The sequence below is a fragment of the Melanotaenia boesemani genome, chromosome 10 (assembly GCF_017639745.1).
Source record: "Melanotaenia boesemani isolate fMelBoe1 chromosome 10, fMelBoe1.pri, whole genome shotgun sequence".
Classification (NCBI taxonomy): domain Eukaryota; kingdom Metazoa; phylum Chordata; class Actinopteri; order Atheriniformes; family Melanotaeniidae; genus Melanotaenia; species Melanotaenia boesemani.
Window position 1 is genome coordinate 29,578,174 of NC_055691.1, and position 13,779 is coordinate 29,591,952.

At 39.5% G+C, this 13,779-nt stretch overlaps 1 protein-coding gene across 2 annotated transcripts in view; it reads right to left on the reverse strand.

Moving 5' to 3' along the window:
• The window catches only part of mapk8ip2 (mitogen-activated protein kinase 8 interacting protein 2), a 29,373-nt gene extending 15,873 nt beyond the window's left edge, over window positions 1–13,500 (reverse strand). For both annotated transcript variants that reach the window (XM_041997433.1, XM_041997432.1), the window contains exons 1-2: window positions 12,981–13,500; window positions 1,566–1,671 (exon numbers count right to left, since the gene is read on the reverse strand). In XM_041997433.1, coding sequence (XP_041853367.1) covers window positions 1,566–1,671; window positions 12,981–13,045 — 171 coding nt within the window. In that variant the 5' untranslated portion in view covers window positions 13,046–13,500. The remainder of the gene's footprint in view (window positions 1–1,565; window positions 1,672–12,980) is intronic.
• Between the last annotated feature and the right edge of the window lie 279 nt (window positions 13,501–13,779).

The following is a 13,779-nucleotide window of genomic DNA, read 5'->3' on the forward strand; positions in this document are numbered from 1 at the left end:
TCAGGTGTCTATTCAGAAGAATGGGATGTAGGTAGGTAATCGTCCTTTTTATGCTGACATCTGACCAGCTGCATCACAATTATTTAATTATTTTATTCTTCGACTGTGTCTGACAGTATTATTGACCCTTCAGAATATGTGCCAGGTCTTATCTGTACTGTACTTTCACCATTTCTCTTCACACTGTACACCTTAGACTTCTAGTGCAACTCTAAGTCCTGTCATCTGCAGAAATACTCTGATGACTCTGCAGTTGTCGGGTGCACCAGTGATGGACAAGAAGCTGAGTACAGAGAATTGGTCAGTTAGTTTGTGAGTTGGTGTGGAAACAATCACCTCATCTTGAACACAAACAAAAGATGATTGTTGACTTCAGGAGGAACAGCAGTGAACTAAACACCGCTTACATCCCTGAAGAAAAGGTGGAGGTGGTGAAGAAATATAAGTACCTTGGAGTTCAGCTAGACAACAGACTGGACTGGAAATGCAACACAAAAGCATCTACAAGAAATGACAGAGCAAACTCTACTTCTTAAGGAAGCTAAGATCATTTAATGTCTGCACCAAGATGTTGCAAATCTTCTATAAGTCTGTTGTGGAAAGTGCAAGTTCCAGCATCTGTTGGGGCAGCAGCATCAGAACCAGAGAAAACTCTCTGGTTCTGGAGCTGCTGGAGCTGATTATCCAGGAAAAAAACATGTAGCACAAGCTGCTGAAAATAGTGGAAGATTCCACACTTCCTCTACACAACACAGTGGAGAAACAACAAAGCATGTTCAGAGAGAGACTTCTTCAGCACTAATGCAAAACAGATAGGTACCAGAGATTTTCTTCCAGCAGTTATCACCCTCCGAAACAAGGCAATATCTTCTTCATCGTCTAATTAATTAACTATTATTGTTTAATTAAAAGAAAACAAACAAACATTGCATTTTCCTTCTGGTATAAATAAAGTATAATAATTTCATTTCATTATCCTCAGCCGTAAAGTCTTTGTATCATTGGAGATTATTTCAGTGCCATGTAAGACCAACATAAATACATGGTTTGGCTAGTCTATGTTAAAAAAAAAAACAGGGTTTAAAGTCAATGTGAAACAGCATTTGGATGAAATATCTAACACATCTTACTGCATTAGATTAAACCAGACTGAGTTATGCAGCCGAAAACTAAACAGGTTTAAACCCTGCATGCTTGAGTTACTGTTTATGCGCCGTCTCTATCTTTGGCTTTTTGTGTGTGTGTGTGTGTGACAGTACTTCGCATGTTTCATCTTCATGTTGTCATTAATCACCTATGATTGTTTTCGCTCATTCCAGCCACAAAGACAAATGGAACACCTTTGTTAGTGGATAACAGATTAATTGTATTTACTGCATCAAAATGATAAATCATACAAGTTGCATTGGAAATTGGTGTAAGAAAATAAATAAACTTGTTCGTAACATAAGTGTTTTACAAGAATGCAGATCTAACGCAGTTCCACTGCAGACTGTATGCATATTACAGACACAATAATAAATGAATAAATATCAACAAGTGGAAACATGTACAAAAAGGCTCACCTTCTCATATGGATCAGAGTCATAGTTGAGTCCAATCCCACAGTCATCTGTGATTTCAGAGAGATCTTCATCATCAAACTCCTCCAGGCTGATGTCGTGGGCTGGCCTACGAACACATGAGAGGGATTATACTCACTACAAGCTGTGAAAGTGAACACTGCTGACTGCAATATGTTTCTTTCATTGCAAACACTCCAAAAGGGAATTTCTCTTTGATTTATTTCCACACATGCAACCCTGCTGAAGAGGAAACCTGCTCTAACTCATGGGTTGACAGGCTCTGTTTGGGTTTCAGTCTTGTTTACTGAACTCACGCAGCCACAATAACACCCACTATTTTCCTCTCCTTTATGGGATCCCTTACAATAATGTGTGACACATTTCAGTAATTCAGATAGAATGGGAACAAAGCATAAAGCACCCAAATTTAAAGCAATGGTTTTACTGCATGTGATATACGTCAGGTAAGGATGTTGTCATAAGCCGAGCAAACTGTTAGTAGCTGCCTCTTACACCAAAATCTCTGAACTGTCATTTACAACAGCAGCACTCCCTCCACAGCTGGGAGGCGTTTATGTTCTGTGATAATGAAAGTTTTGTGGTTTATTTCATGTTTGCTCCATTAAGTTCAGTAAGGCTTCCAAGTCTGTTTTCCCAGGAAATGCTGCATTGCAGCTTTCCTGCTGAGAAAACGATAGTCAACTCTTACATATTACGTATAGATATGAGTTTGTCCTGGAGCAAATATTAGTCCTATGGAGTAAATGAGGACATGCTGATAAATGCAAGGTAAAGAAAAAAGGGTCAAAGAGGGCCCTTAAAGTCACATGCAAAACTTTCCCTAATGCTACTGGCTTCAGTGTGTTGAAACTAAAACAACTACTTGAATGTAAAGATCCTTACAGGGAACATATTAACGTTTAAAGAGACTGTTCGAGTCATTGAGAGAGGACGGTGTTCAACTTTGAAGGAAAGCCTGTGAGCCATAAACAGCTGTTATTTTGCAGGTAAAGACATGTCTTATTAAAACAAAGAATGATAAAGAAATCAAGTATTTTAGCATTTGGGAAAAATTATTTATGTTTGAACAACAAAAGGAATGACAAAAGTCAAGGTTTTGATAACAAGGTTAATGAAACCATCTGATATCGAGTATCATATGGTTTTATGGAAAATTACAGCTGCACACAAACTACTGAGCTGGATTTTACATTTATAAGTGGTTTTGCAATATGCCAGTATTTATGTTAATTAAGAAGCTCATAAAATAAAAACAGTGGTACCATTTTTACATTTTCTTTAACTGCACAGCCAAAAGTGGTACATTTTTTTATAGATATTGTCATTTTTCCCAGGATAATGTTTAGTGAAAATCTGAAATCATGATAACTGTATCTGCACCCTGAGAATTTTCATTAGCATGCAGACAATTGTTTGTAAAATAATTACATTTCTTTAGAGACACAATCTATTTATTAGGAAGCATACTACAAGTGCACATGCAATAAACAGCATATTCTGATAAACTGTGCCATGTAATAGGTGTCTTTCCTGCCCTCTTTACCCACCAACATTTACTGTTGCCTTCCACCAATTCTGTACATAATAAAATCATAAATGTCCAATAAACAGAGAGAAAAAAGAAGAGCTCAGTGAGAAAATATTGGATTCATAATTTAAAGTTCTGGCTTCAAAAACAATACAATGTATATTGTTTTTCTTTATCAATATCACTATTCTTATGAATGTGTTTCATTCAGAGAAAATGCAACCCAAACCTACAATTTACTGATGTTCCCTGAATGTCTCAAACCAAGTAAGTGATAGTTATTAAACCATAACAGAAAAAAAGTCAAGAGGTGAGCTGATGAATCCAGTCAGGGGGTGGAATATGTCTGCTGTAACACTCAGACCTTCAGTAAATATACGCTTTACGCAACAAATCCTTCATTTGCCACTTTTATCTATGTATGAAAAACGTAGAGCTTATAGAGCAGACTGGAGTAGGTGGGGGGAGGGGGTTGATGGCGCCCTGGTTCCCAGCGTGTGAGGCTGGAACATCGGGGTGTGTGCTGGCCTACGCCAGGTGGTTGTCTGGGGGGGCCTGGTCCTCCGAGGCATGGTGCGGGCCCTCTGCCTTTGGGGGGTGGGGCGGCCACCTCTGGGCTCCTGGGGCCCTTCGCTTGGGCTGCCCTGGGTGGCCGGTCCCTGGCGGGGCCAGCGGCTGCCGATCTTGGCCCACTGGGACTTGTGCCCCAAGACCGTGAGAGGTTCTTGCTGGCGCTCTCCTCTGCCGCCCTTCGGGTGGGGCTGGAGTCGTCTTCATGGTGGGGTGGCTTGGGTTGGTGGTCCAGGGCTGCTGCTGAGGGCCCGGGTCTCTGGGCTGCCCTGGTCTGACTCTGACCTTCGTGGAGGCGTGGTCGCGTTTGCACGGTCTCGCTCACCACTCTTCATCACTGATCACGCCTTATTCCTCGTGCTCTGCATGCTGGCACGGTCACTGAGTTGTCCAGTGGGTTTATATACTAAGAGATAGTTCTTTTTATTTTTCCTGAGTTAGTATCTGGTCGCTGTTAGGCTACTTTCATGGTGTGTCTTTTTGATTTGGTTATTGTTTGGGAGCTCTTGATGACTGGCAGCTCTGTTTTTTTTTTGTTTTTGTTTTTGTTTTTTGTGGAAGTTGTGGGAGATTTTCTGGTGTGTTCGTGTGCAGGTGTGGCGGTTCGTTGTCTGGTGATAGTGTGGATTGAAGGGTCGTTTCCTTCTGTCTGTGATGTTTTTGTCTCCTTTCTTCTTTCCCTTTTGCATATTTTTGCTATTTTCCATCTTTTTCTGTCCCTTCCGGTCAGGTCCAGCAAGATTACATAGATTCCGTGATTCAAAGTAAATAAATAAATAAATGGATCAGATTATCAAGAGGAGCCTTACATAGGCCTCCCCTTGGCAGAGCAAATTTGTTCAGCACGATACAGCAACCAGATTATCATTTTGCTTGCTATGATGTTGGACAGGACAGGTTAAAAAAAAAAAAAAAAAGCTTATAGAGCCTGGGGTCTCTCATCTGTTATTACCATGAGATTACATACAGTAGTACATACATGGGATTTAGATTCTTACAGTAATTGTAGCCGTGCTACTGATAAGTTTTGGTCTTTGGGAGCATCAGCTTCTCTTTAAGTTAAAAATCAGATTATGACTTCTGAATCACTTGAACAATTTCTGAAAAACATAAAGACTTAGAAATTGCTGCAGAGGTCATCCAGACGAGTCAATCAAAGCCATGCATGCAAATCCACGTCAGAACTCAATTTCCTCTGCAGTCAGTCTTTCTACTCAACCTGCAGAAATAGAAGACTATGTAGAGCAGGTTGTCTTGCATCTCCAACAAACCTGATTTAAATCAAATGGATCCAATAGCTTGTTGTCAAGTTCTGCACTATGACCCATAAATGAGTCAGGTGTGTTGAAGCAGGGAAACATCTAATACCAGCAGGAAAATGGTCCTCAAGCACCAGAGTTTGACATCCCTGCTGTAGAGACTTTCGATATGATAGTTAACGTAAATTTATCAGACTAATGAATGAATGAATGAAATGAAATGAAATGAATGAAAAATAATGTCACCTATAAGACCTACTAGCTGACTGTAGTTAGAGATGTTTGCTTTTCAACATGTTATCCTTTTCTTGTTCCTATATTAGTGACAATATGCCAGAAAAATGCTTGAAAAATGGTCAGGAGACCAGCTGACGCTTGTAGAGCTGCTAGTCTTTCATGAACTCTGGAAGACATCAGAACAGAGACTCAGTGAGAGCTAAAGCCAACAGTGAGATTCCTTCTAAATGATTTAACCGTGCCTTTGTCTATGCCATTATAAAAGGGAAACAGTGACCCATGTTTTATTCTGGGGTTAGGGCCATTATGGTAGAAAGTTAAAAATATCTCACTCTGCACATTGATAATAAAGTGGATTGGCCAAAAGGCATCATAGCCAGAGATGCCTCTTTTCTGAGGCTGCTGTGGTCTTTTAACATCTGTCAGATGATGCTCAGGATGTTTTATGAGTTTGTTGTGGACAGTGATCGTCTGTGCCGTTCGACACTGGGGCAGCAAGCTGAGGGTAGAAGATGTCAACAGACTCAAAAAACTGAACTACAAGGTCAGTAGTGCTGTTGGACTGGGGTCTGACAGTTGAGTCATAGACAACGATGTAGTCCAAGGTAAAGATAATATTTAACACACATCACAATTACAAATGTACTATGTTATTCCATTTCTGAGCCATGGGGCGGCATGGCTCAGCAAGGTAGAGCGGTCGTCTTGTAACTCAAGGGTTGCCGGTTCGTTCCTTGGTCAAGTCGGGTTCATGTCGAGGTGTCCTTGGGCAAGACACCGAACCCCTAATTGCTCCTCATGGGTCGTGGTTGAGGGCCTTGCATGGCAGCTTCTGCCATCTGTGTGTGAATGTGTGTGTGAATGGGTGAATGTAAAGTATGATGTAAAGCGCTTTGGGTATCGTTCCAGGTACAGTAAAGTGCTATATAAATACGGACCATTTACCATAACATAATTGCAGCCCAGTGTAACAGGAAATCCTGCTCACCAGACAACTCGGTTCAGGTGAGACAATCTGAGAGCAATGAGGATATTTTGACTGGTCCTCAGTGTTTGGGACAGGACAACTTCAAAGGTTGTTAAAAAACAACATGGTTTTATAGTGATTACAATAAGGTTTGGATTAGGGTTTAGTTTTGATTTTCAAATGAAGTGTTATGTTAAGAAGTATTCAGAGCTACTGTCCAATCAGTAATTTCACTTTTTGCTCTTGGAGTAAAATAATGGAGAAAGAAAAAATCTTACGTTTAAGTGGCAAATGAATGTGGCATGCTGGGGTTAAAAAAATCACATTCCAGTTGAAAAATGCATCATATTCTCACTCCCAAAACATTACATACTGGTCAGGAGGCCTAAGCATGACATTCAAATACATCAGGTAGCTCTTTAGTGGCATTTTCTGACATAACTTTTAATAAAGCTGTAAGGGTGGAAGGTTCCGTTACAAAATGGAAACCCAAGTTCAAACCATATTCAAATTTTACTAATTGTAACACTTTTATTTTACATTTTTCAGTCATTGTTTGGTCAAGTTTAAAAACTAAGTCTACTCTTTTTGAAAGAGTAGATAAAACAATAATGGTTTAAATTAAAAGGTAAAGTTTCACAACTTGAACATGTTCAATGTCACTCTTTTCTTCTGCAACAAGCTTCTCCTCCATTTTCTAGGTTAGTAACACATCCTGTGACTCATCAGAGAACATTAAGCTGCCATCTGATATCATTTGTTTCGGATGTTGACGGCCTTCTGTTTAATTGTGCTGGATAATTGTTTTATGGGTCACTGACTGTGCATCTTATATGCATATCATGCAAGAAAAAGAGTCAAGCGACTTAGTTATTGTTGCAATATCACATCAAGTATATTTCCATCAACCTGACTCTATTCTGTTTGGTGTGTGACATGTGCATCAGGATGAACAAACAAGAAAAGTTTCCTGTTTGACACAATAAGTGAAGATATGTCTTAAGCAAAGGTGGATGTTAATGGGTCCTTCGGGGAGGCTGTGTTTTTAAGCATAGGCGTGTGTGTGTTTTGGAGGAGTATAATGTGCAATGAAACACCACATCATTGCAGCTTTACACAAATTAGTTACCTCCATTACACATGCATAAAAAAGTACATCCTAGAGGCAGCTGTCACTTTCAGAAACAACATGCCCTTTAATGTGGAACACATGCTGAGTTTTCACAACTGTAAACAGAACAGCACAAAACATGACATTCAGATAATTATAATAATAGGGACACTGTTTCAGAGTACTTATTGTTATCTGGTTTTCAGTGACTTCTCTCTTATCTCCTTTCTTTTTTTCTGGTCTCATCCATTGCTACTGATGTTACTATGTTTCCAGACCCCATTTTGTTTTGTGTTTTTCTTACAAGAGTATGGCCCCATTTCTCCTATAAACAATGCAAAGAGAACGTCACGCGTTGATTTGTTCAGATGCCATATTGTGTTCGCGTTTGCTATGAGGGTGTCTTTTGCTTGCATAGACCCTGAATGCTAAGCTGAGGACAGTGACTCTATGCTCAGTCTGCAGGATCAGCCTCTACAATCAGATCTCATTCCATTTCTAATACTCACAACTAAATATTAAATATAACCATCCACTTTAAGAAAAAAAGGCTTCATGGCTCCATTAAAAAGAAATACATCACTGAATGTATTTGGAGGTATTATATTTTGTCTACTTTAAAGAATTAGCTAAAAAGAAAAAGCAAGGGTCATATTTTGCTAGAGATCAGATTTCAGCACAATATTGGTGCATTAGGTAGCAGCCTTCGCATTCAGCAGTGCAGTTAACTTCCAGTAAGCCTTATTTTCCTTCTCCATTATTGTCCTTCTCCATCTCTTCTCTTCTTTACTGGATGTTTTTTTTTTAGTTAAACAAAAGAAAATCTAACCAGGAAAAATATATTGTAAATGGAGGTAATGGTAGAATATTCCTTATAAGAGGTCACACCCATCCCTGCGTACACCCTGCAGACACAGTAATGTTTTCCTATAATCATCTTTTACAAATAATAAAAGCAAACTAAAACATGGGTGCCCACAGTCGTTTTCAAAATGCTATTACAGGATCCATATCAGATGATGTGCAGCAGTGTTGACATTACTGTTGACAGCTTCTCAAGAAGTTTGCAATACCAGTCAAACAAAGAGGTTTGCAGCTCTACTCGGCTCTAATAACATCACCAACATTCACTCCACTTCTGCTTGTGATCACAAATAGGGAGTTAAACGGAGGCTTTAGAGGTAGAAAAAGAACAATTATCTCACAGTGCTGCTTTTCCACACGGCACCAGTCTCCATTGTAACATAGAAAACATTCTACTTCACGAAAACAACTCAGAACAAAAGTAGCAATGCTAATAGTGGTCATACTGCTGCAATGCCCACCCAGATTCATTGCTACATGTAAGGGTTTGTGCTATTTCTGTGTCCTTTTTCCTCCATCTTCTCGTAGATTCAGCTATTCTCTGTCATCTCTAATATTGTCATGTCAAACACAGAATTTGGCACACTGTCATTTCTGTATTGCCCACACATTTACACATTAAAGTGTCCCTTTTCACATAAAAATATAAATATATCACATTTACATAATAACAATTTTCCAGTTATTTTTAACATGGAGGAGAACTGACACTGTTTTAATGGTGCTAAGAAAATAATCAATTTCAGACCCGAAACATAATGCCAATACGTTTTAAGCCATAAGGTCTAATATTTGATGGCTGTGGTTTTAGAAACATGAGAATACTAATCAATAAAAAGTGAATGTTGGACCAATGATGCACTCAATAATCCATATGCTGTGGAGTTACTCTTTAAATAATCCCAATTGTACAAAAAGGAATATGCTAGAAATGCCTGTAAAGCATCATATCCTGTATGCCTGAATACTGAATGTCCAAAATGAAAAGGAAGAATGAGAAAAAAACAGAAGCCTCTCTGGTAACGATATAAAACGGATGCTAGGGGAGGATGGGTTGTGGGTCCTTTGTTGTAATTAAGCTGCCTTTTAACTGTGAGCACCTGCTTCATGGTGACATCATGTTTAAAAGCCAGAGACATTCTATGTGGTTACGACTGACTCATTAACAAGATCGTTTTCCCAGCTTCTCAACCATCATCCATCTCCAGTAACTTAGGGGCACACACCCACACACAGAAACACACACTCATATTTATGAGTCATGCCTTTATCCTAATGAAGGAGTCTCAGTTGTCTGTGTGTGTGAAGATCGCACCATGTCTGAGCCAAAGGTGGGAATCATGATTCACTTTGCTGTGTGCAAATGATTTCATGTAGATTTATTTGGATCGGGATTAATGGAGGCATGAGATGTAAAGCTAAAGCTCCATTTGGATGTGAACCATTCATCGGTGTCATATTGATGCAAAACAAGTCATAAAAACACTCCTCATTTTCAGCTATGGCTGAAAAAAAACAAGCTATAACAACAAAGGCTGCATGACTGACAAGAAACCCTGTGCAGGGATGATTGCAGAGAGAATCTAAGACAGAAGGAGAGATAGAGAAAAGACAAAACCACAAAGAGGGAGAGGGGAAGACAGCAGGGGGAGGCAGAGATGGAGCGCTTAAGCTAAAATGAATCTGTATTCGATTTAAGCCTCTTACCCCATGGTAACCATACCCACCATCACTCCCTGCCCCCCTCTCTGCTTCCTCCAGCTGCCTTCAAAGAGTTGGAAGGCAAAAGTAGAACATCGACTAGACTAGAAAACATGCTGGAAATACAATTTTTCCAATGCGGATGCAATGTTAAAGGGGGCAGCAGTAGATCAGGAGAAACTATGGGGTCTTGGTTGGTGGTTGGAAGGTTATTCAGTGGACAGTGGAAGAGTCAGAAGCTGTTGAACTGATGTGTGTGACAGAAAATATGTTTAATAAATGATCAAATAACTAATTATGTTATGATAATGATATAATATGATAATTATGACTTAATGAGTCAGAAAATAATGAATTAATGACTCATTACATGAATGTAAATGTAGTACATGTACTATGTGTTTGGAACAGGATTGATTAAATCTACAAGTTTCCTCATCTTTTGTTGAATTATTGGCTGCAACTGACTCTTCTAGCATTAACCCCTTGATGTCTGGTGTCACAAATTTGCAAAAGACCCTCTCTGGCCTTTATTTAATTTCTTTTTGTCTAATTAATTTATATATTTATTTGCTTATATTCAGTCTTAATTATGTATTTATTTTAATATTATTTATAATTAACCTTTATGCATTTTATTTTTCCAGTTTTTTTCTTTCGTTATTTTTTTCCTGAATTAATTTTCTTCTTATATGACTGTAAATAAAATCAGGCGTTAAGGAGTTAGTTTAATCTTCAAATGCCTTGTTTTGTCTTCCTAACAGTACAATACCTAAAAACACTCATAATGCTTGAAAGGTAAATAGTGTGGGTTTTTTTTCTAAATGTAAAAATAACCCAGATATACATTGATCTTTTTGTTTATGTTTGACTGATTAACATTTGTACTGACTCATCATTTCAGTGTCATCAAAAAAAAAAAAAGACTCTTGTTTGCCTGATAGATTATGGTATTTAAATAAATCACAATGTGAAGGTACAATGACAAGATAGTAACCTGGTGATTTGTTGAATTCAAAGCAATCTTTTACCATCTCTGAACTGGATTTATTTTTACTGGAAAGACAAACACTTAAATGTTTTTCTCCTACAAACAGATTTCAATGTAACAGAAATAAAATGTTTTGAATTGATAAGTAGACCAGATTAATATGTATGTGTTAAGTTTACATTTGCAGTGAGGAGAGTGTACTCTCTGTGAGTTGGTGATATTATAGTCTGTCATAAAATTCTGCAGCTCAGGATGGTCCCTTTTACGGATTATGCTGTCCATTGGACACAGTGTCAGGCTTACGTAAGGCAGATTACAGTGACACACCATCACACCTCTGGTGCACAGAGGAGACACACACACAAATGTACAAAGTAAAATGATAAAAGCAGGAATACACATAATCTATATGCAAACACATTTTCTGGTTAATAATTCTTCATGCATCTTATACTGATTTCTTTGGTAATTAACAGTTCAAAAAGTTCAAAACCAAAACTCACCAAAAATACAAACAACTTGTGTGAAAATTTAACTGAAAACTGTATAATGAAGCTGATCAGTCCCCGCCCTAATTCAAACAATAAGAGTGATGCAATCTTTACTGATCTGTAACAGCAGCTTTATGGTTGACAGTTTAGAACAGGGGTAGCCAACGTTGGTCCTCGAGGGCCCCAATCCGGCAGGTTTTCCAGATTTCCCTGCTCCAGCACACCTGACTCAAATTAAATGGATCCAACAGCCTATAAGGATCTCCACAATGACTCGTTAGTTTAAGTCAGGTTTGTTGGGAGCACGGAAATCTGGAAAACCTGCCGGATTGGGGCCCTCGAGGACTAACGTTGGCTACCCCTGGTTTAGAAACTTTGTGTGCATTTGGAGTCAGTGACACAAAGTTTAAACAGGTTAAAACTATGAATAAAGAAAGATTAAGTCGCTGTATTCTTATGATACAGCTAGCTCGCCTTTGTGTTCTGCCAGTGCTGAATATCTGAAATATTGACATCATGGCCATAGTTTGGCTCTGTGATCCAAACTAAGGTCACCAAAAAATCAGTTACATTGATCTTATATGATCCATCCATTAGATGGAGCTAATCCCACATGAGGACATGGCCTGGAAAAAAAAAATCCAGCAGAAGCTGCTGGCTAATGTGATTGCCTCTGTAGGACATTGGTAAAGTGGAGACAGACAGGGTGATGAAATGTTGCTCAGTTAAACGTACCAATTCTGCGTTTGTCCTAAAGAATACATCCAATAATTTATGTCTCCCCTTTGAAATAATTTTTCCTCTTCCATTCCATACATTATAATGCTTTACACATAGTTTTGTATTATAAATATGCTGGCTGAAAGAAAGTAGTTTGTTTTAGCTGCTATTACCTGATATTGTGATGGAGAGACACAGTAAGACATCAGCATCAGATGGCCTGATATTATTACACATTAAGTAAAATTACAATGATGTTGATAATATTTCACCTCAGGCACAATATTACAGCAATCACACTAAAGTGATGCCATATTCACACCTAAATTTACACCCAAAAGCTTTCACAAAGGCATTTTTTTAACTTAACCAACTCAACCAATACTATGTCCGTCATTCTGCATGAAGTTACAGATCTGTACAAACTTCAGTGCCAACAGAATCTCGTTCTCAGTTGTGCTCAGACAAGAAGATAAAGTTAGGAAATTTGTCGCAAAAATCACCTAAAAAGGAAGGTTTAAACAACATCAACAGCTTGAGGAAATCATTGTTCAGCAGCATGTCCTTGCTTGGGTTGGACTCAACAGGGCGTGGGCCTCACACGGAGAATGCGCAAACAGATGATAGTCGCGACTTTTTAAGATAAACCAAATGTTTTATCATTAAGACCTCTTTGCTATTAAAAAATAAATAAAAACATGTCTTTTAAAAACAGTCATTATCGAGTCATCACTCAGCGCCGTTCAGTAGCTGCACCTATAGGCGTGCAGAGAGGCATTAGCAGGCCTACAGCAGGTTATTCAAAAATATCTGGAACTGCTCAGTAACACGGTGTGTGGCAATCATACTACACAGAACTGGTGTTGCCTATATGTTGCATTTACTGTATTCTTCTCAGATTGTGCGCATCCCCCGTCATCACCCCTCCACTGTCACTCTCCATGCAAGCGCTTACCTGCAGCCAGGAGGAGAGAGGGAATGGAAAGTGGATAGGGAAAACATCTCAGCCCTGTCCGCCATCTTCTACCACAAATGACTCAGAGAGACTGCAGAAAATCACGGAAGGAGCGCAGTCCATTAACAATCACGGGGCAGGGGACGGACGCAGTCGTGGACAGAGGTTTCTCTCTCTGCGGCCCCGCAAATGCCCGCCTGGCCGCAGAGACTTCAATCAGACGACCCTGCTCAGCACCATCAAATCCGCAGTCAAGCATCCACATATGCAGGGTAGGAGGGGTGCCAGGAGCAGAAACGTGCTTCCAAGGCAGCGCACAACGCTGAGAAGAGAGAGAGCGAGAGAGAGAGAGAGAAAAGAAAAAAAAAACTATACGTCCCCTCGATATGTCCACGCAAGGCAAGGAGCGCGCAGTTTGCTAACAACTGTCCGTGATTTGTTCGCCAAATTTCTGCTGCCGCGATGCTGGCTGTGACACACAACAGCAACGGGCCAGCAGTGCGGAGACAGCCAGAGGCTGAGGAGGAGGAGGGAGATGAGGAAGGAGGTGGTGTGGAGCAGAGGCGGTGTAACGTCAGTGTCGTTGCCATTTACGCGTAGACTGGTCCTGAGAGGATGCAAGCAGAGCTAAGCAGGGAAATAGTTGCGCAAAAAAACAAGATGGGTGGGTGAAGTTTTTACTGTGACATACAGTGAAGTTTACAGATAATACCAATATACTAATATATAGGGTACCTGCATCCTAGACTTCAGGGGTGAACAGGGAGGGATTGTGTCTTACTGTGGGAAAATTCGTATG